Below are 27927 nucleotides of genomic sequence, written 5' to 3'. Positions count from 1 at the left end.
ATTGTTTACACTGGGAATGCATCTTCCTCCTAATATGCTTGATACTCTAGTAAGCACCCGCAAATTGGCAATTCCCACATCACTATCATTGGAGGCATCATTTGACTCCGGCTCTACCTTTACATTCCTCTGCAAACAATCAATGGAGAAACTTATTAAAATTAACAAAACATTATTAGTATTATTAGGAAATATATATTTTCTAGTGGATATAAAAGTACAAATATCCTGAAAAAACTTATAAGCAAAATGTGAATGTGTAACAAGAAATGGAGCATTATACAGCCTTTAGCAGATATTAATAACTATTTAAACAGGGTCATTGCTACTAAAGTTAATAGAAGCCTTAGTTTTTGACCTTTAAAAATATTAAATAACTATTCACAAAAAATAACAGAAAAAATTTATTAATTACATTTTTTTTATTAAAATAGAACATATCAATTGAAAAATGTTTATTTATAGGAACTAATGAAATATATCCAAAGGACCGATCTATTTCCAACATTCCACTCAACACTAGTTTGCCAAGTACGTTATTTTTTAATCATTATAAAACAATGTTGACTAGATGGTTAAGCTTCACAAAATAATTCCTACTAATTCTTAAAACATCACGATAATAAGTAATACATTCATAATAAGTGCTATCAACGAGTATATTGTGCTTATTACTTCATAGTTACAAATATTAGAGGATATTTCCTTAAAATTGAACGACTTAATAAAATTACGAATAAAAACAATATTCTAGGGTTACTTTAAGATCTTCTTTTAATAGGAGATTTCATTGTTTATAGGGACATTCGTATATTACATCGTTTTCGTTTAACTCATAATTAATGAAAACTGATTGCATAAATGCATTCAATATTTTCACACTTTTAGTAAAATTCACTCTAAGTACACAGTTACTTGAGATTTCGAATTAAATATAGAGTTAAATTGTTTTAAGTGTTACTAGCAGCGTAGTTAATTCCAAATATTTATATAAACGCCAGTATTAGTCATTTGCTAATAAGACCTTAAGACTTACGTACAAGAGGGGGGACACTTATTTAAAATAAATATGTTCATTATTCAATTTAGGTTATTTCCGTTGACGCATAACGTTATCCACAACATTGCTCATAACATTACAACATACCAACCATAGTTGGCCTCGACTCACAGTTGGGCGGCGGTTTTTTCTCTCCGCGTGTTTCTTTGTCCTTTGACTGTTCAATAGATGGTGGTGTTCATGGCACTGCTGCTTAAACATGTAGAAATCCGTCAGTAATTTAAAACATTTGTAGCACAGCAACCACGGGTTGTTCCTTTCCCTCACTACCTTTAATAACAAGGTTATCAAAGTATTAAACCCTAAACTTTCGATCTCAATGCTGCTCAAATCATTATCCGAATAACTGAAAGACTTTTTTAAGCTAAAATAGGGCACTATCGCACATTTCGTGATTAATTTACCATGAAAGCATGATTATCAATAATACGTAAACATACAACGGTTAGCTTACTTTCAATTCCAACAACTCTTCTATTGCTTCCCGCACCAGTTTCTCAGCATCGTTGTTTTCATAAAAAATATTTGTGTACCGTCCACCACGCCTAAGACATAATCTACACTTTAAACTTTCGTGACGGGGCATCTTTGGAGCCCTTCACACTGTCAACATTTACTACACCAAAACAGTGACTTTCAAAATGGCCGACTACATTTCGATGGGTCGTTCGTTCATAATCGATTACTAGGTGCGAGTTCGAAAATCGATTCCATTTTGTTTTGGCGCTAGGTGATCACCATATTCAAATATTTCTCAATACTTTTAAATTATTTAAACTCTCATTTGATAGATTGTGGCCATTTCTGTATCCTTACACTACTTTTGTACTAACGAGAAATTAAAAAATACTTGTGTTTTTAACTAAATGACATTAAATCGAACATTACCTAACCCAGGTATATTTTTTTTGGATGTATTTGAAATTTAAATTTTGTATATTTTGTATGTAAACTGTAAACTTTAATTTTTTTAAATGATTTTATGTGTATATAAATAGGTTCCCGGCATAACAATTTCTAATAAGAATAATAGCAAATCGGAAATAATGTTCATTAAATTCTTTCGTCGTAAAACTCTGAAATAAACTTATGTGGTGATAAACTAAATGCATTACCTTAATTTGGCAGATTTATTTAGGAAATAATAATTATGTGGGTAATCTGAGAGGAGGAGGAGGAAGAGATACGTACGTCTCAAGCTCAATATTGTTAGCCCGGGCCCTGACCACGGGCCCTAAAAGAATCATCATATAAATATGTATGCATGTACACATGAAAAAAACGGATCTAACTAAAGGGATCTATCTACGTCTAAATAAAAAGCCTCGAAGCTCACGCAAAACACGTATACCCTGTGAAGGCTGAGGAAATAATATATGCAATCACAGAGGACGTATAATCAATCCTTAATCTCCTTCCTTCGTCGCAAATACTTTATTTTCCTTTTTTTTCAATCAATCAATTTTCAAAGGGCTCAAAACGGCACCTTTAATACGTAATAACATCACAGGCGAAATTGCAATACACCCCACGCCAGATTCTTCTCTCCACGCGTACCTGAAAGGAATCTAAGACAAGTAATTTTTGCGCATTAGCCTGATGTTTCCCCAATTTATTTAATTTGTTCTCCATTTAATTTTTAGTTTTACAAAATATATGCTACAAAATCCACTTTATGACATTTAGAGAACAGGAAAATACATCCTCATTGTTTTATATTTGTTCATTTGTTTGTTATTCCGGTATAATTCCTTATAGATATTGGTGCCAATATCAGTCTCTAATAAGTCACACGACTCCGTGAGCATAGAGGGAAATCAGATCTTCAGCTTTTCTCTGCCAATGACACTGCCATCACCACAAATGCAACTGCCACTCTCTCCCTTTCCCTTGGCCTCTGGTGAGAATTTTTGTTGAAGTTTGTTATTGCCGATGTCGCGCAGCCAATAATAGGGGGAGATTTTCTTTGCCATTTTGGTCTCCTTGTGGATACTGCTTGTAAATATTTGGTGGACAATGTGATGACCTTATCGTTTAAGGGCACCATTGCCTCTCCCAGCAAAGGTCAAGTGTAAGTTATCTGAGATGCTTCCATTTATTCTTGCCTGATGGACAAATTCCCAGAGATTAAAAACCATCAGGAGCTTCCTGGCAAGTCAAGCACATCATGGTTGATTTTATAGAGACCATTGCTGGCCCTCCGGTTTCATCTAGGCCCCACCATCTTGCAACAGATGAGCTTGCCTTTGCCAATAAAGAATTTGATCTGATGCTTTAGACGAGTACTGCATGGAGGTCATCTAGCTCTCGGTCATCTGCCTTACACCTGGTGCCAAAGAAGAGCACCAAGTGGCACCTCAGTTGCAATTACCACTTGCTGAAATCCAGAACTGTGCCTGATCATTACCCTGTACTGCTTATCATGGATTTTGCACAGGGATTATGTGGCTGTACCATTTTTTGAAAATTAATTTAGTTTGTGCATTCCACCAATACCTGTCAACCCTGCAGATATTCCCAAAACTGCAACAATAATGCCTGTCGGCCTTTTTAAGTTTCCATTTATTACAATTGGCCTTCAAAACATTGTGCAGACCTTTCAGAGGTTCATAGATGACATGTTAAAGGGATTCCCTAATGCATATGCATACATAGATAATATCCTTGTTGCATCACGCAATTCTTTGGAGCATGAGCAGCATCTGCGGATAATATTTGGCCGCTTGAGGAATCATGGCATGGTTATTAATCCCTAAAAAACTTTTTTTGGTGTGAATGAGATACAGTTTCTAGGATGTACGGTAATGGAGGAAGGAACTTAACCACTCACCGAGAAGGTTCATTTCTCTGCATGATCCCCCACCGGCTCCCATACACCAGCTGTGGCAATTGTTAGGGGTAGTAAATTATTACCACCATTTAATCCCTTATGCCATAAATAGCCAGGAGCCACTTAGCAACCTTCTGGTGGGCAAGGTAAACAGCAAGGACTCCATCAGCGGGACACCAGCGTCAGAGATTTCATTCCTAGACTGCAAAGAGGCTCTGTGCAATAGTGCCATTTTAGCTCATCCAAACGTGTCTTTCCTCTGACCCTATTCAGAGACACTTTGGAGTTTTTGGTTAATGCTCTCCTTCAACAACTCACTTCCAAAGGATATCAGCCTCTTGGTTTCTGGACCAAGAAACTGAGTGATGCTGAAAGACCTTAAAGCGCTCATTACAGGGAACTTTTAGCAGTATATAAGGTAGTGATCCAGTTCCTGCATATGGTAGAAGGACAAACCTTCACCAACCCTTAACCCCTTTCTTTTACATTTTCCCAGAGGTATGAAAAGTGTTCTTCCTGGTAGTTTAGGCATTTACACTTAATAACCCAATTTACCATAAACATCAAGTATGTAGCAGGCAAAGATAATATTGTAGCAGACACCATGTCTGGCATTTAAAGAATTTCAAAGCTGCCTCTCCAGAGTCTGATTGTGCCCTTGTCAATTCCATTCAGAATTCCTCATTAATTCTGGAAAAAGTTTCTATTCCTGGTTCATCTAATCCACGAAGCTGTTTCCCATGTATTTTAGAGAAATGATAGGCTCCATCCATTGTTGGTTCCTCCTTATGACGGGCTATTTTGAGTAATCCAGCATGATCCCTAAACATTCAAGCTGAAAATCCAGGGCAGAGAGGTATCTGTGGCAATTGACCACGTCAAACCACAATATGTTGTTATTGATTACGTTTATTGTGCCCAGTTAGATAAAACTCCATGATTACTGCCATATTGCCCTGCTGTTACCATACCTAGGGCGACTAATCCTACCACTCCTCAGCAGCCTCCCGTATTACCTCAACCTAGACAATCACAGAGAAGAGTGCCTTTTCCCAAACATTTAACTGACTTTGGGACTTAGGGGTATTTCAATTTCATTCCCTCTCCTGTATGTTATCTGATGTTACCTTGTAGTTGCTGCTGTGTATTGCATAACAGTATTTGTTTTTTATGTGCTCTTACGAACCTGGCATTTGTTAAAAAAATTTTTGTGTATTTTACAATCAATTTGTGAAGTGCCAATTACAATTTCTCTCTCTTTGCAAGAGTATCCTTCGCATTTACCAAGGAAGGTGATGTGGCGGTTCTTTTGTTTGTGCAATTCAGCGGTGTGCTATGAGGTGTCACCCTAGACACAATCCATGAGGAGGCATTTTGACCCACACTGACCCAGTCACATCTCAACCCCAGCTAAGCATTCATCCCTCTTGTACACATTACACCCTTGGCATATATATTACTGTGTTCACCTTGGTCTTTTATTCAAAGAACTCAAATTAAGTCTGCTGTTCATTCAAACTCTTTACATGGCCTTTATTATTATTTCCTAGCACCACCTGTACCAAAATCATTTCCAGCACTCCCACACTGTTTAAGGCTTGGTAATGGTTTAACTCTAACATTAATTACTTAACCAACCTCTCCATTGCTTACTGCATCATAAGGGTTATAAGGAAGAAGTTGTGTGTTGAGCCAAGAAACACGGGTGGAGAAAGGCAAGGAAGGCATATGGTTGATGTTATTTCATGCAAGGTTAGGCATTCAGTAGTTCTCTGGAATCTGTTAAACATATGGATTAACCAGCAACAGCTGAGAGGGAAGAGAACTATACTGTGACCACATAAATGAGTTTATCATCAGCCTTTATTTAATTCTAAGGTGTGTATGTTTTGCATTTGTTTTCAAGGGAGTTCAAGAAAGACTGACAAGGAATGATATGTCTCTAAAAATATTAACAGCAGTGCTATGAATGCTGGAGATTGCTTGATCATTGTCAATGAGTAAATCGACCCTTCTAGTTAATCCTTTGATGCTTCATTAGAGTGTGTAGATTAGTCAGAGGGCAAATCAATTCCAAAAGGTGACCATACTTTGTTTGGCAATGGGGAAATTATAAATTTAGGGAGTGTGCATTTTTATGTTTGCATTATTAGCCATCTGTGCTTTGAAACCAATGCTACTTAAGGTCCGACTATGCTATTTCAATTTGAAATATCTCCCTAAAGCTGACTTTTTCTTAAACCTTCAATTCATTTTCATGAAATGTGACCATTAGGACTGCAGTTGCTATTGTTCTCCTTACTGTAGTGATTAGTAGAATGTAAACTGTTCCATTAATATTTTTAATCATATGGAAATGTTTAGAAAAAACTGCATGTGAAATATTTGTCTTTTTTATTACATGACCCTTTGGAATATTGCAAATTACATCTGTCAAATGAGGAATAATATATTAAGGAAGAGATTGACTTTGACATCTATCAGGAGAAATGATGCCTGAGAGATGACATGTTACAGTATCAACAGGTCAGACAAGTATTAATTTTTTTTAATTAAGCCTCAAGAAAATCCCTTTCACTGCCCTTGGTGATTTCTTGATTTAGAACTGTTTTTGGACATGCAAAAAGTTTGATGTTGATATCTCTCAGGAGAAATTATTATTAAGAATTATTATTTTTTTACCTTTTGCCTCAGGAAAATCCCTTTCACTGCCCTCAGTATTTCTCATTTAATGATTGAGAACAGTTTTTGGACATACCATCAGTGTATGCAAAAACGAAAATATTAATATCTTATATTTGTAGGTACTTTCTTAATGTCATTTCAATACGTTTCCCTAATATTTAATCCACTTTTGTGAATATTAGTCATGCTACAAGGACAATCAATAGTTTATGGTTTATTCTGCAAGCATGTTATTTTGCAGGTGTTTTGCACTGATAACATTTGATTCTGGAGAACCCTGAATTCTTCATTCCTTCCTACTTTAGGTTTTTCCCAGCAGTTCACCCTGACTATTTTATTTGCACTTCCTAATTTGTTTTTCTTTCTGTCAACAGCATTTTCTCCATACCTACTATTAAAAAGCAACCAATTAAGGTTTTCCATTTTGCTTTAATGACCATGTTCCTGAATCACAAAAAAGCTGAAATACCCAGTCATTAAGATTAAATGAGGTACCTACCAGGCAAAGATAAATCTAGGTACATCAATCTTGAAAAACTCATCGTTGGTTATCGTCAAAACATAATTCATCTCTTACCTTTTCCCCAAATGCACCTTCATAGCTTTCAAATGCCCCATCAACCTATGCCTTAAATCAAGCAATCCACTCCTAAAATCTCCAACCCATCCCCATGCCACTCACCAGTCCCAGGCTCTTTTGAGGGGAAGTTAGCATTGGAGCAACATGAGTAGGCAATATGTGGTTGTGGGAAGAGAGGTTTAGATCTATTAAGCTGACATGTATTTATTGAGGTTTGTTGCAAGTAGAGAAAATATGATGACATTTATTAGGGAGGGAGTAGGCAAACAGATTAGTTGATCTCACAAGGCTTTTTAATTGGCAGGTCATTCATAGGTGAGAGATGAACATGGGAGCTTTAACAATGAGGTACCATCATTATGGTGTGAAATAGGCAATAGATCTTTCAGAAAGGATTTAAGTCTTTTGGATCCCAGGAAAAAGGTGATAGAAAAGATTGAATCCTATATCAGATGTGTGGCTTATTTCTGTAATTTGTGATGCTGGGTGAAATGGTTTATTTTATTCTCTTTGAGATTTTTTGGGTATACCTTTCTATGGAGTATATTGAATAGATTATGGGGTGTTTGCTAAGGGTGACTGTGATGTTATAAATCGGTGGACTGCAGAAAGTGAGAGAGCAAAAATATTGTGATTGTCAAGAACTTGTTGTCATGCTCTTCATTTTACGCAAGGGAATGCATTACCAACTTATTCAATCAAATAAACAAACTCTGTAATTCCACCTTCCTCTCTTTTTTCCAATCTCTTTACAACCAAACAACCATTTCTTGGACCAGTGATCTTCTATTACCATCCTAGAATCCCAATTGAGCCACCAATATAGAGGTAAGACGAAGGTAAGAGAAGCTTTGTTTATATTAGAATACATATCATCAAAAAATTGTCACCCCAATGGATGCTGCAATTGCTCATGGTTGACAATAAGCTGATTCACCAGTCAACTTAGAAACATTTTTTGCAGCAATTAAAGCAAGATCCAAAGGTGTTTTTGTGTTAAATTATCAATGTTGATGAAACCTGGATTCATCCGGATGGTTTTTGGAATGCAAAAGGCATCAACCTGGCGGATTATTTAGAAAAAGGAAGAATGATTACTGGGAAATACTACAGTGAGTAATTGGACTACTTTTACAAAAAAATGGAGACATGGCTACATTTGGCAAAGAAGAAGGTGATTTTACACACCAATAATGCACAAACACATTCATCTGGAAATGTTACCACCCAACTGCATGAACTACATTATGAATTGCTGCCATTCACCATTCATTGAAAAAAATAGCTCCTACAAGGAAGTTATTGCCAAGACAGGGGTATAATTAAGGGAGTTGGGCAAATCCTTTTCTTTGAGGGGTTTAAAAAATTGCAAGGTTGATGAGAGAACTCTATTTTTCTAAAAGGAAACCATGTTGAAAAATAAAATAAAAATTTTTTGAAAAAATAGTTTCTTTATTTCTAACCTGGGTACTTATTGAATCGACCTGTTAGATCCTGCCTTGAAAGTGTACTTGAATATTAACCTGATACCAATAAATAATTATAAGATAACCATTAAATATTCACTTCCATCAGGGACAAACACTACCTATGGCTGAAAATCAGTAAAGGGAGCTAAAAAGAAGAGGATTCATTTACATAAATAAACATGGATTAGGAATTTAAACTTTAAATACTTAGTTCTTTTAACCTTAGTTTTAAAAGAAAACATGTGTATAAATCCAGGTTATCATTGCATCTCTGTTTTAATATTACACGCAGCAGCAAACTGCAATATATTCAGTATTGCATCCAAAAGTGGTAGGACTGATTTTCTCTGGCAGGAATGAAGGGGTGGAGGGGGGTCTGCCTGGCAGGGTAAGATGGAAGGGGCTCAAAGTAATAGACCAACAAAAACCTCATTTGCTTGATTGAGTGAGGAAACCATTTTTAGTGAAGCAAATTTTTTGTTCAAGTTAAAAAAGAAATTGTTTCTGAATTTAGAGCAACATTATTCTGTAAAGTTTTGTGCAAAACTTGGAAGGATGGTAACTAAGACCCGCGATATGATCAAGCAGGCTTATGCGGCCACTGCCTTAAGCCATTCCACTGTATTTGAGTGGCACAAGTCATTTAAAGAGGGTGGGGATCTCATTGAAGACAACCATCATTACGGACGGCTGTCAAATGCGACAACTGAGACGAATGTGGACAGAGTGAGGACACTGCTGAACACAGACCAATGCTTAACCAGAACCAGTGAAAGAATTGCAAACGAGTTGGGTCTGTCTGCATCCAACGTCCAATGCATTATTTCACAGGATTTGGCAATGCACAAGGCGTGCGCCATGATGGTGCTGAAAATTCTTCCATGGCACACTTGTCATCAGACAGCTCCGGGGCCACACCACATTGCCACATTGTTGCACCCGCCGTATTCTCCCCATCTGGCACCACCAGTCTTCTTCTTCCCCATGATTAAAAGACAGCTCAGGGGATGACGTTTAGACTCAATAAAGACCTTCAAGAGGCTTCTAAGGGTCATCAATGCCAATGGACATATGTGGAATGGGAGCAATGTTATACATAGTGTGAAGCAGCTCAAGGAGCATACTTTGAGGATTATTAAGCTGATGTAAGTATATCGTCAATAAAATTCTTCTACAAAATCAGTCCTTCCACTTTTCGGTGCAACCTTCTCTATACTATTGAAGATTTTGCCACTCCACATAGATACAATTAATACTTAATTAAGCCAATAATTTCCAAACCTGAATATTTAATTAGGTTTAAAATATGAGCAAAAGAGAGGTAGCCTACCATTTTTATACAAAAAATATGAATGATAATAGTGTAAAAATTCACCATTAAGCTCCTTTTAAGCTTTAATAAATGCTTCTAGAGATTTGAGAGAATTTATCAAGTGCCATTTAAAAAACAGGCTTGGGTAACAGGCAAATATCTTAATAACTTGCTAAACTTTAATTCAAAACTCAGCGACTGATGTTGAACAAAAACATAAAAGATAATAAAATTCAATAAATATCAGAATAAATAAATTCCATCTGCCATTACCAGAGTGGTCGTTTTTACACCAAACATTTTAATTTCTATTTTATCTAGTTAAAAACTTTTTTTATTGTCTCAAAGGCTTCTTTTTCAAGGTTACTCTGTTCAAAAACCGATTTAAGAAAAGAATGAGTATACCTATGTCTAACCCCTAGCATAGGAATGTTCTGATTAAGAAGGAAAAGGTTTGATAGATTTTTACACTTGTTAATGTGTAATATTTATTAATTGAAAAAGGTAAGAATGTTGTTATCATAATGAAATGCTGAAGTTTGTTACAGTTACAGTTTTAAAAAATTGAGGTTTTTGGAGAAACGACTCGTCCTGAAAAAACGTTTTTATATGATAGATGTCTAAAAATTAAAAGTTTTCAATTGGTAAAACACTCTAATAAAGTGTTCTCATTATAAATTTATTCCTGGTGGATTTTTAAATATCTTTAGGTGCATTTATAATTAGATACTAGAGAAGAGGTTATAAATTTATGCATACATGTTTGCAGACCACATTGAAAAAGACCTTCATGACCATTCCTTGTGATATTTGGAAGTCACCTTTTTTCTTAACATGCATGCGTAATTTTTAAGTCATTGCATTCGTCCAGTATGTGTTGAGGAGTATCTTTAACAAAAACATATTCTAGGGCTACAGCAAGGAAAGGTAAACCTTATGCTGCTATCAAATTTCAATGATTTAGAGAGTTGATGAATAGAAGATGAAGTTTTTTCATTGATGGTGAAAGAATCCAGTTCCTTTAATGAGGAAAATCCTCATTAAGCTGAGAATTCTCCTAAAAGAACGAAAAGGCATGATAATAAGGGATAAGTATAAAAGTTCTATACTAAACACGAATGGCATTCCAATCAGAGAAATATTTATGATTCTAGCCTGGGTGCAAGTGTGTTTAGTTTGTAAGCAGAGTTCCAAATGGTTCTGTCAAATAGAGTCTGTAATCAAATTGTGGCAGAACATGATTTCTGATTAAAATGAAGAACTTGAATTTATTTCTGTAATAAAATTCCTCATCATAGAGGGATTAATAGGAAATTCATATGAAGTTTACAAAAGTAGAGAGGGACTCATTTAATTTCGGCCAACCAAAACTGAGTTGCTGAATTTTCAACAGGGACCAAAATCCCTTGAAGATGACCTCCCAGAAGGATAGCCATCAAGTGCTACGATACAGAAAAATATCAAAAAGATACAAAATATCATGTATGACATTAAGCCACCAAAGAGACATGAGATACCTTAGACCCTGAGGATAGCAAAAGAAAAGTGGCAAAATAACTTGCAGTAAGGAATATGGATGGGTAAGCTCTGGGCAAGGTGAGTGCTGCATTTCTTAAAATCCCTATAAAAGCAATTTTCCCAGCAAAGTACCGTAGATTCCAGAAGTTACCAAAACATTCAACCTTGCCACTCAGTATCAAAGAAACCAAAGTGAAAAGCATATGTTTTGGCAAATTGCAAACATATCCAAACCCATGCATTTTAATCCCAGAATACCAACAATTTCATTTATATTCCCAACTAAGTGGCATTTCCTCAAAAGAAGCAAGAGTATTTGAGATGATTAAGTTTGAAATGGTTGGATGAGTAAAACTTTCTTCGTAGACCCCTTATTATGCTCATTAAACTGTGCTTTTGACTGAAATACCTTAAAATCTCCTTATCTGGAAGGAAAATACCACAAATGGTGACAGCATTCCAATCTTTTTTTATTTAGAAACAAATACTTAAAACTCTTAACTTCCCAATTAACTGTCTCAAAGACAACATCTGCAATAGAATCCCAATAATGATCACTTAGAACTAGGGAAATCCCTTGCTGCTTTTTAGCAATAAACAACAAAGGAACCTATGGAGATGTACCTTAACTTCACTTGAACGAAATATTATGCAATTGATAATGGGTTCTTAGTAGGTTTAATGACATTCAAATGAAAGATAGTGAAATAAAATTTTTCAAATCTGTTAATTTTCTTTTAAAGAAGTTACACAAAACAAAGTTGACACTTTTTTAAAAACTTGAAATAAATGTATTACGATGGTCCATGGTAGTGATATAATTATTTGGAAGAGTGTATGATCATTAAATAATCGTCATTACCAAAATTATGCATGTCATTCATACATTGTCACTGTAATTATTGGGAGAAGGATTTGTTTAATTCGAGCATTTTAGTTTTTCACTAGTTTCTAATCCTTCCTATGTTTAATGATGATTCTTTGTTTTTAAAATTCTGACAAACATGTCCCACTCATTTCTGCTTTCAAATGCAAGTGGCTGAGAAAAAGGCTCCAGTTATGAGCATGAGTGAATGAAATTGAATACAATTTACTCTACTCTCTGATCATTTAGTAGTGTCCCATCATGCGTGACTTGAGATCATTGTTCCGAATGAATGCCTTAGAACAGACGGTGCACCGGTGTGGTTTTCTCCAGTGTGTGTCATTATATGTCTTTTCAGATCACCTATCCGAGCAATTGATCTTAGCTTTTAGATCACCTATCCGAGCATATGTCTCACTTGAGGCTCTTTCTCCAGTGTGTGTCAACAGGTGCACCTTTAAATTGTTACTCTGTGCAAATGCTTTAGAACAGATCTTGCACTGGTGTGGCTTCTCACCAGTATGTGTCAACAAGTGTCTCTTTAGATTAATATTCAGTGCAAATGCCCTTGAGCATATCTGGCACTCGTGGCTCCTTTCTCCAGTGTGTGTCAACAAGTGCACCTTTAAATTGTTACTCTGTGCAAATGCTTTAGAACAGATCTTGCACTGGTGTGGCTTCTCACCAGTATGTGTCAACAAGTGTCTCCTTAGATTAGCATTCAGTGCAAATGCCCTTGAGCATATCTTGCACTTGTGGCTATTTCTCCAGTATGCGTCAACAGGTGCCTTTTCAGACCAATATTATGAGCAAATGCTCTTGAGCATATCTCGCACCTGTGACTTCCCTCACCACTATGTGTCAACATGTGCCTCTTTAGATTACTATTCTGGGTAAATGCTCTTGAGCACATTTCGCATCTGTGTGGCTTCTCTTCAGTATGTGTCAAAATGTGCCTCATTAGATGCTGCTTTTTAACAAAACCTTTCAAACATATTTCACATTTAAAAGGTCTTTCCGCAGTATGCGATGACTTGTGGACTCTGAGTTTACTCAAAAATAGAAAGTTTTTGGTGCAGAATTCACATTGGTACTTATTTTTTGCAGGATGCACCAAGTTGATGTGCCTTGCAAGGTCATTTTTCCTGTCAAATGACTTTGAGCAAGAGTCACAATTGAAATGATTTGCCTTCCTAACATGCATATGCAAGACATGAACTTTGAGAAGGTTCCTCTGTGCAAATTCCTTGTAGCAAATTTGACAAGAATGCAATAAAATGCCTCCTGCATCCTTCCCCGTAGCATCTTGTTTCCTGCAATTATCTGAAAGATTTGAAGAAAAGGAATCTTATCAATGAAAAATTATATACCTGCAATGAAAAAGGTTATCTCCAATTTGTGGTAAATTCACTAATTTGCATAAAAAATTATCATGGGGAAGGGTTCAATGCCATCATGCAATACATTTCTACAAATGTTTACTTGGCATGCAAAAATGCCTAGAAAATTCAATTTGTAAAAGGATTTTGAGAAGAAATAAGAATATTTCCTGTCATGAAAGAATGGAATATGAGAAAAGACAAATTTATAGAGAAAGGAAATTCTTTTCCTAGGGAATAGATAATTAAATTGAATTAACTATGTGTGGCTGTTTTTTACCAAAAGCACAAAGTCCAACAATAAAATACCAAAATTACAAAATGTAAGATGGGAACGAAGAGTATGACTATCTTTCATTTCTTGTATTTATGAGATATTTTAGCCTGGAATTAGTAGAAATCTTTCCATAGTTTCCTAATTTCATAATTGAACCAGAAAGCCAAATAATAATGTAACATGAAGTCACAAAAAATCAAAAATATTATCCCTACTGTGAAAGATATTATTGCAGTTAAAAGTAAGTTTAGTAGCTACTAACATATTATTAAATCTAAGGTCCAAATGAGTTTTTTTAGCATGGTCCTCTTGGTGTGGCGTGCTGATATATTGGCTTTTGTATCTCTGGCAAAAATTGCAGCAGGTTCATATATTGGCTCTTGCATAGGCTTTTGTTTAAATTGTTGTAACTTATGGTTTTTTCTTTAATAATTTATGGTTTTTGTGCTATCAATAGGTTGAATTCCATAGAATTATGTTACTATTTTTTAAAATTTTTATTAGCAATTTTAAATGCTTTTAGAAAAGTATAATTCTTACCATAATTTTTCATTCAGTTTTGTACATTTCGGGAAGCTCTGCCTAATTGTTTGCTCGTTTTTTTTTCTGAGTAGTTAAAAAAAAAAGTTTTTCTGACTATTTTTTAAAATTTTTATTAGCAATTTTAAATGAATGACAAGAATGAAGAGAATGACAATATTTATTGATTGATTTGAAAATTTTAAAAAATAGTCAGAAAAACTTTTTTTTTAAACTACTCAGAAAAAAAAACGAGCAAACAATTAGGCAGAGCTTCCCGAAATGTACAAAACTGAATGAAAAATTATGGTAAGAATTATACTTTTCTAAAAGCATTTAAAATTGCGAATAAAAATTTTAAAAAATAGTAACATAATTCTATGGAATTCAACCTATTGATAGCACAAAAACCATAAATTATTAAAGAAAAAACCATAAGTTACAACAATTTAAACAAAAGCCTATGCAAGAGCCAATATATGAACCTGCTGCAATTTTTGCCAGAGATACAAAAGCCAATATATCAGCACGCCACACCAAGAGGACCATGCTAAAAAAACTCATTTGGACCTTAGATTTAATAATATGTTAGTAGCTACTAAACTTACTTTTAACTGCAATAATATCTTTCACAGTAGGGATAATATTTTTGAAATTTTGTGACTTCATGTTACATTATTATTTGGCTTTCTGGTTCAATTATGAAATTAGGAAACTATGGAAAGATTTGTACTAATTCCAGGCTAAAATATCTCATAAATACAAGAAATGAAATATAACATATTAAGGTGCTAACTATTTAAAATGTAATTATATCTCACAAAGACTTTGATAAGGACTAGGAGGTTAATTCCCAAAAAAAACTAGAAATTAAATAAGCAAAGAGGATATATAAAATTAAGAATGTAAGCTATTTCTATAAAACGACAATTACTGAAACTATTGTTTTATACACAAGAAAAAATTAAATTATAAAGGCATTGTAGACAAAACTAAGAAAATACTGAATCTGCCAATTTTGGATCAGCATAATTAATAAATAAATGGCATTGACAACTATGGCATCATAACAATCTTCTTCTTGAACAAAAGGATTCAGACTTCTTTTATGGAAAATGGTGGATTTTTCTTGTGAATGCTTTTGCAGGGTCAGTATGATAGGTATCAGGACTGGCTTGCTATAGCCCAAGTAGAGCAGTGGATAGGTGTCTGACTTGTTGGCTTAGTAGAGGATATCTCCAAAAATAATAAATATTAGTTCTGTTGGCTCTTTGCATTTATTGAGAGAGATGGTGGATATTAGTTATGACTGATTTTGTTTGGTTTCATTGAAAGCAATTAGTGTATATGGGAGCAATGCTCTAGTTCCAGGTCTCTAATTGGGAGACATGGAACTCATAAAACAGGCATATCCAGATAATGTCTTACACCAGAGAAATTTTTGAGTGGCACAAAATATTAAAAGAAGGGTGACAACTTATAAAAGATAAAGGCCACGTAAGTTATCTGATGACCACTCTAACTGACTCTATGGTGGATTTTTGCCCTGCCAATGTCTGAAAGAGAGCATCTTTTTGCAACATCTTCTGTTGCAGTTGTTCTCGGGATCATAAACAAAAGGATAGAGAGTAAGGCTTCTACTTTATGGATGATCAGTTTGGGTATAGGAAGGGAGGAGGTACATATGATGCCATTGCAGTAATGAAATTTGTAATCAAAAGTAATAAAGAACATTACAACAAGGTATAATGCAGAAACTAGGAAAAGATTGGAGGGAAATGAGGCTAATCCGTAACCTGTACATGTCTCAGACTGCTTAGGTGTGGGTGGAATACGGGAAGTCAGGATGTGCAGTGTTAGGAAGAGGTGGAAGTCAGGGTTGCTCATTATCACCGTTGCTGTTCAACATGTATGCAGAGGAAATGAATAAAGAGACATAGTAAGAACAGGAGATAGGAATGAAAATGGGCGGGGAATTCATAAAATCAGTTAAGTTTGCTGATGACCAAGCTTTAGTTTGTCAGTAAGCCAAGGGGCTACAAGCAATGCTTAGTGAATTGGTAATTCAGTACTACAGGTATAGGATGAGAATCAATATTGAGAAAACAAAGGAAATGCAATTTTCTAGAATGAAAAAGGCTAAGTTTAACATAAAAATATGATGGAAAAAACTAGAGCTAGAAAAACAGTTTACTTATCTCAGGATTGATTGGACCAACACAGTAAAAGTAATAGGGACATAAGGATAGGAATTGCTTCAGGCAAAGGGATGTCAAGCAGGGACATGAAAAGATTCTTTAGGAAACTTAGATATGGAGGATAGCTATATATAGCCCAGAAATGTGGTCATTTAAGCACGAGGATAGACATTGACTGAAGGATTTTTAAATGTACCAGTGGAAAATAATGGAGAAAGTAAAATGGACAGAGAAGATAAATGAGGAAGCACTCCGTATAATGGACAAAGAAAGAGGTTTACTGAGAGATATCTTATGGAGGCAGGAAATGTTGCTGAAGGAGTATTGACTTGCAGCCGGATGTTGAAGCCTAATGGAGGGTACAATGTTAGGCAAATAAGGAAAGGGAAGGAACAGAATAGGGATGTAACACAGGATGATGGGAGAAGGAAGGTACTCATAGCTGAAGAGGGACCTGATATAGCATAGGATATTGTGTTTTGCTAGGGGTCATTATTTAACTAGGACACGTTATTTAATTAGTATTTATGTCTATCCATAAACCTACATTGACCGGTAGTTTACCTGATAATAATAATTCTGTTACAAATTTATTCTGTTTTAAATATTTTCCAATCAATTTTTTTAAATAGTCATAACATTGTATCTGACATTTTAGGTATTTCTAAAACACTCAAAACACAAAAGGAAGACAACTGAGTCTCCAGCTTCCCTCACCTTGTGTCTTCAACAGTTCCAATGTATCTCCTCCCATCTCCTGCAAAGTATTGTCGTCATATCCTTCCTTATTCTCTATTTCTTCATCAGAGGATAAATGCAATTCTAAATCTTCTAAATCATCCTAAAATATACCAACATAACCAATGTAGATTGCATCCATGTAAAACATTATTAATATGCCCAAAAAACTTTCAAACCTAATCTATAAAATTATACAAGGTTTAAAATTTTACATTTTAATTTAAATCAATAATTTAAGCATGCATTTATACAGAGCATTTGTCTTAATTTCTTCAAAAGCATTAACATCTTTCACTGAACCTTCTAATACCTAATGATATCGCCAGTGTTTCAATTCAAGTTTAGAGAATGTAAATTATAGGAGAGCTTACTGTTAAAATATAAGTAAACCTTTGATATCCATGGATTAAAAATATAAAATTAAAATATTTAAATACTGTTAACAAGAAAATCCCTGAACATTGTGAATAATACTTTTTGCCCTGCAATGAAATTAAATAATATATGAAATACACAGAATAGGTCTGGTGGCTTACTGTTTTTATAGCAATAAACTTCTTTAACAAATTATAAGAAGTCATCACATTGTCTAATTGGAATCATGATCTTCTGCAAGAATATAACCTGGTCATTTTGAGCATTGCCAGCCCCAATATATCACCAAAGAACACTATCTAAAGCTCTCCTCATCTATCATGATATTAATGCCAAGGATATCCATTCTTATCTATTATGACAGATGATCAAAATTTCAAAATAATAATTATCAGGAACATACATCTTAGGAGCTAATTTCTTCAAGTTACTCTGGTACTTAAATCATTTGGTAGTCCTTCATTTTCTTAAACACAGAACATTTGATACTGTTAATAGTTGTATTGCATGAAAGTATTATTCAATAAAGTTATTAAAGATTTTTTTATGTCAGGCCTCATTTCAAGAAGGATTTAGCCATGCAGAACCACATGGGAGGCCATTTTATCTCATAAAATTACCTAAGATTGAAAAGCCCTGCACTCAGAATATAACATAATGCATATTGTTATGAAAGAGCATTGGTAATGAAAGCAATGCATAAAAGCTTTCTTTCCTTACCTGAACTTCAACTTCTTCACAGTTATCATCATCCATTAAATTCACATTAGTGTTGGCTGAATAATTATTTTCTTCCTCAATTAATGACTTTTCTAAGGAATGGTTAAGAGCTTTCATTGAACTTCTCAACACCATCAAATTTCTTCTTTTACCATTCATCAAATCAACACCATTACTCTCTGAGTCCTTCTGAAGGCTTGGGAGCACACACAGCTCCTTAATAAACATAAATAATCATAATCAACCCTAAGATGTTGGATAGGTAAATATAGTTCACCTAAAAATAAGCCCTATATAGGCATTACTTAAAATTATAATATTCATAGGCATATCATAGAGAGAAAAGATAATATACTTTCCCTAGGTTACATATTATTTTTGAAGGAGAAATTTTGTGCATCATTTATGTTTGCAGAGATATATCAAATTTTGAATGGTACTTGGAAATATTTGCTAGGCCATCAAGACCAGGAAATTTGGCCATTTTAACTGTATGGCCATTTGTCAAATTATATTGAAGGTTTTATATTAATCTATAACATTAATGAGAAGGGAATATAAGCAAAAATTGGATAACTAAAATGATTATAGACCTATAAGACTTTTTTCTAACAGGATTTATCAAAAATATACCTTTAAGGTTTGAGATATTCACATCTAAGGTAAAGTCACTGTTTTTCCTTCATCCTAATTTGTCAAGGCATGGAACTTATTTCCATGTGCAAAATATTAGTGAGCTGCTGAATTCTGATCCAACAGGTACTGGTCAATTTGATGGCAGGTTGTTGGTTGGCAATATGACAGTGCAAACCTTTATTAAAAAAATTGCTAACATCAAAGACTAATAGTTTTATCTGGAATATTTAATAGGTTAACATAAAAAGAGTAAGGTCTGCAGATATGGCCTTCTGCAACATTTAAAAGAAGATAACATTTAAGAATGCAATTGAAAAACATTAAAATTATGTAAAATAATTGAATATTCTTCGAAAATAAAAATATTTCCATCAGGCAATTTAAGAGTGAAAGAAGTATCTGTTGGCTAAATATCTGGTTGGCTAATATGACAGTGCACACATTAATTAATAAAATTTGCAAACATCTATGACTGCAATAGTTTTGTCTGGAATATTCTATAGGTTAACATAATGAGAGTAAGGTCTGCAGATATGGCCTTCTGCAACATTTAAAAGAAGATAACAGTTAAGAATGGTATTGAAAAACATTAAAATTAAGTAAAATAATTGAATATTCTTACAAATTTAAAAGATCTCCATCAGGCAATTTAAGAGTGAAAGAAGTATCTGTCATTTTATTATATGCTTACAATGTGGTCAATTAAAACTTTGTACCTGAGGAAGGAACTGCATTTCATATTTTTTTGCCTAAAAGTCTTGAATGGGCTAAGAAAAAGTGTCCACAAGGTTATTACAACCAACAGAAAATACATGAAATTATATAAAAAAACATTAATGACACCTTCAATTAGCCTTACCATGCCACCTTTTACCGTTCCTTTGAAATGAAAACTCTTGAAAAGACATTTTAATAGGGGTCTTCAATGCAAAACAAAAATCTGTTCTATTTTGGGGTATTAATGAGTTGAAAAATAAAGCATTTACAATAACAGCACATATATCACCAAAATAATTTAGTTATATTTGTGGCATTATGGTTAGAATGTTTCTTAAATACCTCAGAAGTCTCTTCTTGATTCTCCATATTGCTGCTCATATCCCTATGCCTAGCTGGAATTTCAGCAGTCTCCTGCTGTTCAACTGATATTTTATCCATGTCTACAATTGTCTGCAAAGTTAGTTAAATAGTGAGAAAACAGAAGAAATAAATGATTTTAGGTATAATTTTAAAGGTTTATGAATTTTCTTAGTATATATGGATTTCAAAATTAATTAAAAGTGCTTTTTTCGTAAAATATAATGCATTTGGTATTGAATTTTCAATATTTAACGTAAGCAATTATTTGTATAACAGCACTAGGTATCAAAGCAAAACCAATATGTGATGGAAACATATTTAAAATGAAAAAAACACTTCTTGTTTTCCAATTGCAACATTAGAAATGAGAATTATAGATGAGATTAGATAAATTATATCAGGCCTTTAGTTTACATAAATAAAAGATTCAGATAAATAATGGATACCATACAATCACTGAATTAGGATTATTGTATATTATGGATTTAATCAGAATTGTCATCCGAATTCCATCACATGATTCCTGAAGATCAAGGTATTTATTCTAGAATTTAAATGAGCAATTACATTACCCATACTATGAATGCCTTTTTCTTGCAATTTGCTTGCATTTCTTATAATGACTTGAAGATTAGAATTGTCCTAATCAATATCATTTAAGCAAATTTCAACTCTCTTTACCTTAAACTACCACCACTATAGTCTGATAACTTTTATACAAAACCTTCTTAATGCCATGCCATACCATAGTAATCATTTCATTTATTATATTACTTCTATATTTATCCTAGATATACCTTCTTGCATTGCAAGATACATCCAAATCACATACAATTCAAACACATCCTCTGTATAATAAGCAATAATATAACATTATTGTCTTTTTGATTAGCAAGTAATTACACAACTGTGTGTTTATTATAATCCTTCAAGCCAAAAATATTAGTGGTTTTCATAAATAGCTATCTGTGCATCAAAGATTTAGTATAAAGTATTGTACAGAAATCTTTTCTACTGTAGGTATCCATGAGTTGAAAAAAGAAACATGAGCCATAATGGCACTAATATCACAGATTCAGTTTATTAATTATCTCCAGAGAAGTTCTTACCAGATTCTTAACATTGTGGTCCACATCTCCCTGGCTAGCTGGAATTTCATCGGTCTCTTGGTCTTCAACATCCACTTCCTCTGTCTTCACTACAATCCCCTGAGTTAATTGAATAATTATTAAACAGTAAAAATATGGAACTTCAGATATTTTTAAAAAATAATATGCAGTTAAACCTTTTGAATTAAGTAAAAATCAGTGACTTAAGAATTTTAAAATAAAGATGAATATGTTTCTTCTAAATTACCAAAGCTTTGGATGAGCAAGGTTTTTTATTGATTTCATAAACTTATAGCTAAGAAAATTGATATATCAACCTGTTTCAATTTCTTCCTTACCTGAAGAGAATCTTCTTCATGATTATTCATAATGCGGTCCACTTTTTCCTGATCTTCATTATCGGAAGTTTCTTTTTTAACTGTGATTTGAACCTAATTGTTCAAAATATAAATATTGAAAAAGATTTCAAAAAGCTGATGAACATCGAAATTGAATTTTAAATTATTGATAAATAATTTCCATTTCATTTTTATGCATATATATTTCCTATTCATTAATGCAATTCAAAATTACACACCAGTGCTTTTTTCTTAATATCTTATGGACATGATAATAAAGTATCAATGTTAACCTGTGGGGGGGATAATTTATATCTGAAGCACACAACTAGATATAACAGCAAAAGCAATTATTAAAGGATATAATTTGAAAATGCAAAACCAAACCACCTGATAGCTGATTTCAGCATTAAAAATGAGAATTTTAAGAGATTAGATACATAATATCAGACCATTATCGACCTGTATACTAGGATTCAGATAAATCTCAGGTTCTCATTATTAATTCTTTGATTTTATGGATTTATTCAAAATTGTTATCAAAATTCTTTAATAAAGAGTCCAGGGGATGAAGTTATCAAGTTTAGAATTTCAATGAGTTCTTACGTTGTTTACACTTGGAATGCATCTTTCTCCTAATACGCTTGATGCTCTAGTGACCACCCGCAAATTGGCAACTCCCACATCACTATCACTGGAGGCATCATTTGACTCCCACTCTACCTTTAGATTCCTCTACACAAAATCAACAATGAAATTCATCTATTTATCTATTTACGCTTAACACTAGTGTGGCAAGTGCATTATTTTTTAATTGTTTTAAAACTATTATGACTAGATTGTTAGGCTTCATAAAATATTTCTAACTAATTCTTTTAACAACACGAAATAATTGCTATCAACGAGTATATTGTGCTCTTTACTTCATACAGTTACAAATATTAGAGTCAATTTCCTCAACATGAATGACTTAATAAAATTACGAATAAAAATAATATTCTAAGAAGTACTCCAAGATCATATTTTAATACAAGCTGTCATCCTGTACATGGACATTCATATATTATCATCCTATTCGGTTTACTCACAATTTATGAAAACTGATTGCATAAATACATTCAATATTTTCATACTTTCAGTAAAATTCACTCCAAGTACACTGTTACTTGAGATTTTCAATTAAATATAGAATAAAATTGCTTTATGTGTTACCAGGAGCATAGTTAATTCCAAATTTCTATATAAACTCCAGTATTAATCATTTTGTAATAAGTCCTTAAGACTAACGTACAATAGCGAGGACACTTATTAAAAATAAAAAAGTTCATTATTCAATTTAAGTTATTTCCGTTGACACTTAACGTTATCCAAAACATTCCTCATAACATTACAAAATACCAACCATAGTTGGGCTCGACTCACCGTTGTGCGGCGGTTTTTTCTTTCCGCGTGATTCTTTATCCTTTGCCTGTTCAATAGACGGTGGTTTTCATGGCACTGCTGCTTAAACATGTAGAAATCCGTCAGCAGTTTAAAGCATTTATAGCACAGCAACCACGGGTTGCTCCTTTCCCTGACAACCTATAAAAACATGATTATTAAAGTATTAAAACCTAAACTTTCGCTCTCAATGCGGCTCGAATCATAATCTGGATGAATTGCAGGCTTTTTGAAGCTAAAATAGGGCACTATCGCACATTTCGTGTTAAATTTACTATAAAAGCATCATTATTATAATACGTAAACAGATAACCGATATCTTACTTTCAATTCCAACAACTCTTCTATTGCTTCCCGCACCAATTTCTCAGCATCGCTGTTTTCATAAAAAATATTTGTGTACCGTCCACCACGGCTAAGACATAATCTACACTTTAAACTTTCGTGTCGAGGCATCTTTGGAGCACTTCACACTGTCAACATTTACTTCACCAAAACAGTAACTTTCAAAATGGCCGACTACATATCGATGGGTCGTTCGTCCTGAATCGATTACTAAGTGCGAGTTCAAGAATCGATTTAGTTTCATTTCGGCGCTGAGTGATGACCATATTTAAATATTTTTCCATATTCGAAAATTATTTAAACTCCTACTTAACACATTGTGGTCATTGCTGTGAACTTATAACACTTTTTCGCTACCAAGAATTAAAAAAAAAAATGGTTCTGTTTTGAAATGATAGGCAATAATTCCAACATTACCTAATCTGAGTATATTTTATGTTGTACGTAAATTAAGAATTTTAATCCCGTTAAAGTGATTTTATGTTTACATAAATATTTTCTCGGGATAAATATTTCTTCGAAGAACAATTACTGGAAGTGAAAATTGTGTTATTACTTCTTTTCGGCGTAAAACTCTCAAAATGAACTTTTTTGTTGATATGCTAAATGCATTGTGTATTTTCAGAGGAACCTCGAATGTCAGACCTTCCACATTTTGATACGGGCATTAAAAGTTCATTAATACAAAATTACAGATTTTCTTTCCAACTGAGAAAAAATAACTGGGACGCATAGAGAGTATTTACATTTTTATGTTTGTTCAAAGGCAATTAATGGTGGTCAAAATTGCAAATAAATAATAAATTGAACATACGTTAACTTCAAAACATTCAATTATATATATATATATATATATATATATATATATATATATATATATATATATATATATATATATATATATATATATATATATATATATATATATATATATATATATATATATATATTATCCCATTTCAAAATTTTATAGCAGCAGTCGTGTCTAAACGGTGAAGGAATAATTTTGACTTGTATTTAAAGAGGATGTCAATAGAAGCACATCCCACTTGAATGATAATATAATATGACAACCCTATACCTACGACAGTTAATGCATCCAAATATTTATGGGTTTTTTTGTAATATTGACATCGTAAATAAAACAGCAATGAATCTTTTGACCTGAAGCTTCGAAACGAATGAATAGCTCATCAATAATATCATATTTAACTATTTAAACTGTTCTTTAAACATGAAACGATTATTCTGGACAATAATGAAGGTGCAAGTTTTTTATGTGTCCTTGTACTATCATTTTTTTTATCAATTATTGGTATATATTAAATATGGCTTAGTTAACATCTCAAATAATATTTTTGCCAACCTGAGTGTGCAATGATCTAGTGTCTAGAACATTCAGAGTTTTTCTTTAAGTATTATATAATGCAAAGTCTAGAACATAGTCCTCCGGCAAAGGTTTTCCGAAGAATTAATAGAAATTTAATGAAACATTATGAATTTGTATTTTGTTTACATTATGTATGTGGTGTAAAGGAATAATAATTAATAAATGCAGAACCAGGAGTCAAGTAGTAGATATTAGGATTGCATACCGAGAAAACCTTGGTTGGATTTTTTTCACACACCTCTCTGGTCCCCCTTTATCGGTGACCTAAGCTGCCTAATCCTTAAAAGGATACCAAATATTGACCTAGAAAACCTAGAGTGGGCATAGGAAAAGAATAAGAAAAAAGAAACATGCTTACATCCCAGAATGCTGTCTGTGGCTGTTGATTTATTTGTGGCAGTGGCCCCTAACCAAGTTGTTATTTCACTGATAGAGAAGATAGAAAACCGCTCTAATCAAGTGGGAGTGCATGCCAAAGAGCATGGTATGAACTCACGTCCCCATTCCCTCAGCCAAGGCCAAACCTCCTACCTGGCTATCCAACCATGTTTTTGTCAATGCCACCTCATCCGGTGGCAATTACCTATAGATATTGGTGCTGTCTCTGTCTCTACACAGTCACATGGCTCCAAAGCATAGAGGGAAGTCAGATCTTCAGCTTTACTCTGCCAATGACACTGTCATCACCACATACGGATCTGTCACTCTCTCCCTTTCCCTTGGTCTCTGGCAAGAATTTTTGTTGAAGTTGGTCATTGCTAATATGCAACAGCCAAGAATAAGGGCAGTTTTCTCTGCCATTTTGGTCTCCTAGTGAATATTGCTTGTAAACACCAGGTGGACAATGTGATGACCGTATCGTTTATGGGCACCATTGCCTTTCCCAGCAAAGGTCAAGTGTAAGTGATCTCCGGTGCCTCCATTTATTCTTGCCTTATGGCCAAATTCTCTGAGATTAAAAATCAATCAGGAGCTTCTGGGTGAGTCAATCACTTCATGGTTCATTTTAAAGATACCATCCCTGGCCCTATGGTTTCATTTTGGCCCCAACATCTCGCAGCAGATGAGCTTGCCTTTGCCAATTAAGACTTTGAGCTGATGCTTCAGATGGGTTCTGCACCGAGGTCATCTAGCTCTTGGTCATCTGCCTTGACTCTGGTGCCAAAGAAGAGCACCAAGTGGTGTCCTTGTGGCAACTACCACTTGCTGAATTCCAGAACAATGCCTGATCATTATCCAGTACCGAATATCAAGGATTTTGCGCAGGGGTTCTGTGGCTATACCATCTTTCAAACATTGATTTAGTTTGTGCGTTTCATCAATACCTGTCAACCCTGCAGATATTTCCAAAACTGCAATAAAAACGCCTGTCGCCTGTTTGAGTTTCTATTTACTACCTTGATCAAAAAGTTCCCGGAATAACCCGTGTGGCGCTCCCATCGTTCCAATTTGAGTTCTGTTTTTTTGATATTCCCTTTAAATCTTATTGTCATAACTTGACATTTGCAAAAGTTACGTAGCCAATAGTACATCTATCTCTGTGTGTGTTGGCGATTTTTTACAATTGCAGAAATGGATTTAAATTTGCAACAACGAACTTGTATTAAATTTTGCGTAAAAAACAGATTTAGTGGCGCACGGACGTTGGAAATGTTGGAAAAGTGTTTCGGCAACGATTCTCTAAAAAAAACGGTCGTTTACCAGTGGCACGAGCGGTTCAGAAGTGGTCGTGAGTCAATCGAAGATGATGAACGCAGTGGCAGACCATCGACATCGAAAGTCGGTGAAAAAATTGATAAAGTAAAAGAAATGTTGGTCAATAACCACAAATTAACCATCAGAGAAATAGCGGAGGACTTGAACATTGCCTATGGATCCGCCCAAGACATTGTGGTTAATGATTTGGGTTTCCGTCGTGTAGCAGCAAAGTTGGTGCCAAAAGACCTCAATTTCATGCAAAAAAGAGACCGTGTTGACGTCGCAAAAGACATGATTTGCGAGTCTGAATCCGATCCCACATTCATCAAAAGGATCATTACTGGAGACGAGACGTGGGTTTATGAGTACGACACGCAATCCAGACATCAGGCAAGTGAATGGCGTTCACCAAATGAGCCGATACCAAAAAAACCACATCTTTTTCCGTCAAAAAAGAAGGCAATGCTGACGGTTTTTATGGATTACAACGGTGTAGTGCATCATGAATTTTTGCCAGAAGGCCAGACAGTAAACAAAGAGAATTATTTGGGCGTTATGAGACGTTTGCGTGAAGCAATTCGCCCAAAGAGACCAGAAATGTGGGCAGAAAACCCGTGGATTTTGCACCATGATAACGCACCGTCACACAGTGCTAACATTATTCGTAATTTTTTGACAAAAAATGCAACAAATACCATCCAACAGCCACCGAATTCACCTGATTTGGCTCCCTGTGACTTCTTTCTGTTCAATCGAGTTAAAAAACTATTACGGGGAATGCGTTTTAGCAGCCGAGAGGAAGTAATGGAAAAATCGCAGGAAGCACTGATGGACATACCAAAAACTGAATATGAAAAATTTTTCGAGGATTGGATCAAGTGCTGGCATAAGTGTGTTGCAGTCGATGGGGATTACTTTGAAGGGGACAATATAGATTTAGATGAATAAACTTTTATTTTTAATTTTCTGAATAAATTCCGGGAACTTTTTGATCAAGGTAGGATCACAACACTTGGCCTTCAACATACTGTGCGGACCTTTCAGAGGTTTATAGATGACGTGTTTAAGGAATTCCCTTATGCATATGAATACATAGATGATATCCTTGTTGCATCATGCAATTCTTTGGAGTATGAGCAGCATCTGCGGACAATATTTGGCTGCTTGAAGAATCACGGCATGGTTATTAATCCCTCAAAAACTGTTTTCAATGTGAATGAGATACAGTTTCTAGGATGTACGGTAATGAAAGAAGGAACTTAACCACTCACCAAGAAGGTTAATTTCTATGCATGATTTTCCCCTACCAGTAACCATACACCAGCTGTGGCAATTTTTGGGGATGATAAATTATTACCACCAT

The 27927-nt window shown here is 34.3% G+C and overlaps 1 protein-coding gene across 1 annotated transcript; it reads right to left on the bottom strand.

Moving 5' to 3' along the window:
- LOC139699921 (uncharacterized) lies at positions 1 to 27927 on the bottom strand (the record flags this gene model as incomplete). The annotated part of the gene is made up of 7 exons (XM_071598335.1): positions 27922 to 27927; positions 21692 to 21784; positions 21354 to 21452; positions 20224 to 20334; positions 18681 to 18744; positions 17908 to 17915; positions 1 to 129 (listed from the first exon to the last, which is right to left on the bottom strand). Coding segments are annotated over exons 1-7 (510 nt in total), but the record flags the coding sequence as incomplete, so codon positions are not given.

The sequence above is a fragment of the Hetaerina americana genome, unplaced genomic scaffold (genome assembly GCF_022747635.1).
Source record: "Hetaerina americana unplaced genomic scaffold, ioHetAmer1.1.p SCAF_98, whole genome shotgun sequence".
NCBI lineage: Eukaryota > Metazoa > Arthropoda > Insecta > Odonata > Calopterygidae > Hetaerina > Hetaerina americana.
Note: the sequence above shows the minus strand (reverse complement) of the source record. Positions and strands in the feature narration are given on the sequence as shown.